At 35.3% G+C, this 4,531-nt stretch overlaps 1 protein-coding gene across 1 annotated transcript; it reads left to right on the forward strand.

Annotated features, from left to right (window-relative positions):
* Positions 1 to 412: 412 nt before the first annotated feature.
* Positions 413 to 4,178, forward strand: LOC122254582 (peptidyl-tRNA hydrolase 2, mitochondrial). The gene is made up of 4 exons (XM_086547944.1): positions 413 to 645; positions 1,500 to 1,592; positions 3,502 to 3,591; positions 3,858 to 4,178. Exons 1-4 carry the CDS (start codon positions 487 to 489, stop codon positions 4,050 to 4,052), a joined length of 537 nt encoding a protein of 178 aa, XP_086404070.1. The 5' UTR covers positions 413 to 486; the 3' UTR covers positions 4,053 to 4,178.
* Positions 4,179 to 4,531: the final 353 nt, after the last annotated feature.

Raw genomic sequence — 4,531 nt, forward strand, 5'->3', positions numbered from 1 at the left:
TCAGTATGAATAGTGAATTAGAATAAAAAACCTTTTCCTTCAAGCATCATAGAAGCTAACTTTTAACCATTCCTATTTCATCATAATCATTAATTTGTTTTTACCTTTTTTAACATTATCACTGATAACGTACAGACTTGATGATCCCTAAATCTAAGCTCCTTTAAGTGTTTTTGTGTAAGAAACATTGATAAGCATCTATTTACCCTTCCCTCTCGGTGGCCTTGTGTATATTCGTACACATATGTGTATAAGCAACTACATCAGGGAATATAGACATCAAAAGTCTAAAACCCTATAAAAGAAGTAAGAAGAAGCAACTATAGTCGTATACATATGTGTATATGCAACTACAGCCCTACACATATAGAACGTATCCAAATTCTCGCGCCCCCGAGTCGTAGCCTCGTAAGCGACGTAAACACGCGTGTTGGTATTGGCGATGTCCAGGGAGTGTCGTCGAGACTCCTTCCTCTTCCAGAGACTATGATCCCCATTATTTCCGACTTGCTTGCCCAGCCCGGGGTCATGGTGGGCATGGGGTTGGGCGTGTGTATAGGCTTCTTCATGAGAGGTTCCTTGCTGGGAAATGGAGAGACGGTGGAAGAGGGAGACGACGATGATAACGACGGTGGATGGGATGAGGTGAGAGAGAGAGAGAATGTCTCGTCTCGAGGTTGAATTTTTTTGTTTATGTTCGTTGGATTTTCGATTATGGGTTTCTTATTTTATGGGCTTTCTTTTGTTTAAGAGGTTGTTAGGGAGAGAGGTAGTCTGAGGATGACCTGGGAGAAAGCGTGACGCAATATTTTTTGAATTATGAGGTAATATGGAGGCAGTAACAGTTTAACCATATTTGCTTACTAATCCTTGCAATTCAATTCGGTTATACTATGTTATTTGTGTCATAAAAAAGTCTAATTAAACAAAAACATGATAGCATGATAGAGCTTGATGACCTCCACGGAGAATTATTGCCAAGTAAGGAACCAGTTTGAGCAGAATCCTTTCAAATATATTGGGACGGGGTTGTTGGCCTTTGCCAGGGTGCCAAGACCATTATGTCAATATATATGTGATCCTATTTTGAAGGTTAGCTGTTTTAGTTTTATTGGTTAGATATGAGTCTATGCAAAAGTGATTAATGTGGAAAGAACAAGCATTAGTTCAGCTGCATAACATGACATGTATTTTGGAGATCTTTGATAGGATTGCATCATGTGGAATTCAATATATTCGTTGATGTGATTTGATATTAATTTGACTTATTGTGAGATGTCTGGTTTGAATGGCTGCAGGTGTAGCTTGATTCTGATACATTTAAGGATTATGCCTCAGTCTAGTTGTTTTTATTATTATTTCATTTTATGTGAAAAATAATGTTTGGTAGGTTTTGGCACCAAGTAGTACGTGGCCATTTATAGTTATGAATATGATATTTATATATTATATTAAATTACAATATGAAGATATTTTTACAAAATATATTGATTTGGCAGGATGGCTTCCTGGCAGAGGGTTCTGGTGAATACAAGCTGGTACTTGTGGTGCGAAGTGACCTCAAAATGGGAAAGGGAAAAGTAGCAGCCCAGGTGAGTCTTCTTCTTCTTCTTTTATAGGGTTTTAGACTATGTTGAAGTCTATATTCCCTGGATTTTTTTTTTCTTGTTTTGTCTTACTTCTTATATCATATCTATAATTTTTTACTTTTGTAGGAAGATCTTTGTATGTCTCAGGTGAGTCTCTTTCAGTATCATGTTATTCGTGAAGTTCTTTCTCTCCTTTAGTAATTTTAGAAGACCAAAATTTAGATAACACTATGCTTGTCTTGTAAGTGAATACTGTGGGGATATTGGAGGCTAGAAGTATAGAATTGAAAATGTTTGGCCAATTTATTATGAATTTGATTGGGTAGCAGTGTTAGTGGTGTGCAATAATATTAGTGAATCTTTGAGCAGAGTCTAATTTCTATGATTTTATGAGAAAGTATATCTTGGAACCTCTGAAATTAGAGTACCTACATATCAGTCCCTACATTGAACCTCTAGATGATTGTGATCTTATATTTAGGCACCCTTTGGTGAAGGAAGGAAACTATGTAATCCCCATTTAATGCTGATAAATCTTTTATGATATTTTCAATTCTCATGAGGTATACTTTGATCTGTAGATTCTAAAAACACTGCTTATTAGCAGTGCAGATTGAATCAAGATTAGACAAAAGGTATTTTTTTGTATGATTATCGGACATACCTGCATTAGATTATATGACGGTGTTTCCTTTCAGGGGGCTTATATTTTTGTGTGTATATCGATAGATGTTTTTTTCTTTTTCCGCTTTTATTCTTACTGGAAGGAGAAATCAAATCTGAAGTACTTGTACATTAAAAAAATAAATAAATAAATAAATAATAATAATAATAATAGGGAAAAAAGCTTTAATGAAAATGTGAAGTACATGCCACAACTTTTTTTTTACTTGTTAAGAGGAAAGTGGTGTTCTTTTTCACTTTCCTCAAGTGACCTGCTGTGCCACTTTCTATATATTTTTTATGAGGTCTTGTGAGACAGATAATTATGAATGAGGAATTTCAAAGTTTTGTTTTTCCAAGACATTTTAATTTTCACTGGAGACAAAAACAAAGAAAAGAATGATAACCTCCTGGAAATATAAAGACCAAAACTATCTTATTAATGTAAAATTGTAGTCTGAGCTTCTGTTAGGAGATAAAGAAAATGCATAACAAGACGTTTGTATTTGAAAGCTTTAACACACATGCACTTCTTTTTTTCTTTTTTTTCTAAATTATTTCCATTCTTATTACTCCATTATTACACAAAATAAATGTTTTGCACAGAAAACACAGAAAAGGGATTTTTTTTTTTTTTTTTTTTTTCAGAAGTGCTAACTTTGAAAAGCATCTGCCAAATTGAGGCAAAATAGACAGTAGAGCCAAAAGTATTTTCAAAGAGGCTTGAAGATGTGGATTCTGAAAAATTGTTGCTATGCGTAATGTTCACATATAAAGGACACATCACCTTACAATCTGATGCAGAGAGATATCTCATTCAGTAAATGAAGATGATGATACTAATACTATTGGTAATAATAATGTATCTTCGTTGCCAGCTAGATGTCTAGCGTTGACAGATCCAGACTAGAAATTTACATATTATTGAATTTTGAGAAAGAAGGATAAAGAAGGATGTTAAGTGTATTAGTATAATTTCCTTGTATTTAGATGCAGTATATGACATAAGTCTCGATTGATTTACTTTTTTTTGCAATGACTTGATTTTAAATGTTTTATATCCTTATCAAAGTAAATATTCTATTTGACTCTTTCCTTCCTATTTTCATTTCCTTTATGACTATTATTAACATTGTTGTTATTATATTATTACTATCATTATCATTTGCATATATATTTCTAAGCCTTCCTTTCTCCCACAAGTAATATTACTATTATTTGATACTTTCTATTTTTCTTCAATTTTCAGTGTTCCCACGCAACCCTGAAGGCCTTCAAACAGTCGCAGAAGTCCTGCCCGAAGATTCTGAGGAAGTGGGAGCTAAATGGACAGCCAAAGGTAAATATGTTGATGGGATTTTTGTGATGTAGAAGAGAAATAGGATTAACGAAGAGTGACGTTCTTATGATTGTCATCAAGACGTAGATCAGGTTTGTTTATGAATAATGAAGAATTTTGTTCAGAATAAAAAGCTCGTAATGCTATTCAGTGGGGAAGTAATTTGTAGTTTGGTATTCAAAAATCATCAAAATGTTATTTTTGCAATTCTCATCAAGACTTAGATCAGGTTTGTGATGACTAATCCCATCCCCTTCGGCTCACAGGTCGTAGTGAAGTTGGACGATGAGGCTCAGATGCTGGACTTGGCTGGATTGGCGAGGGAGGTTGGTCTGACCGTGAGCCTCATCCAGGATGCCGGTCGCACTCAGATTGCCCCTGGCTCGCGAACTGTCCTAGGGGTCGGTCCAGGACCAGCTGACCTCATCGATCAAATTACCGGTCACCTCAAACTTTATTAGGGGTTTTTAATTTATTTTTGTTGATGAATGAGATATGTCTGACTCATTAATACTGTGATGATGTTTATTGGCTGGTTATCATAATTTTGATAATATATAGAAGATAAATAAACAAAAACAGCAAAATCCATGGCTTCTTGATACAACCTTCATATCATGAGAAATATTTAACTCATTACAAATGGGTGTCATGATGTACGTGATGACACGAGTTAGGCCTAACAGGCGGGTGTCAATTCATACATTACGCGACATCAGGTTCTGCTCACAGTTGAAGCATGCTCACAGTCAAGAATTATTATGGCTGTAACGGTGCTAGCTTCAGAGCTACAGGGTTCCAAAATCAGCCTAAACCCTTATTTTGTGATGGATTTATGGAGAAATATTCTTTAGGCTAGTCTGCACTGCCCGGAAACTTTTTCCCTGTCCCTTTAATTTTTTAGCCGGTGCCGCCAGCATCATAGACCACCCATCCTGAC

The sequence above is a fragment of the Penaeus japonicus genome, unplaced genomic scaffold (genome assembly GCF_977035675.1).
Source record: "Penaeus japonicus unplaced genomic scaffold, GWHDUDI00000001_assembly GWHDUDI00000020, whole genome shotgun sequence".
Taxonomy (NCBI): domain Eukaryota; kingdom Metazoa; phylum Arthropoda; class Malacostraca; order Decapoda; family Penaeidae; genus Penaeus; species Penaeus japonicus.

Bases quoted from the DNA above. Each gene is read 5' to 3' on its own strand.
- LOC122254582 (XM_086547944.1), top strand. From the start codon at position 487: ATGATCCCCATTATTTCCGACTTGCTTGCCCAGCCCGGGGTCATGGTG. The intron at 646-1,499 runs GTGAGAGAGAGA...TTGATTTGGCAG, and splicing joins ACGACGGTGGATGGGATGAG to GATGGCTTCCTGGCAGAGGG. The intron at 1,593-3,501 runs GTGAGTCTTCTT...TTCAATTTTCAG, and splicing joins AGGGAAAAGTAGCAGCCCAG to TGTTCCCACGCAACCCTGAA.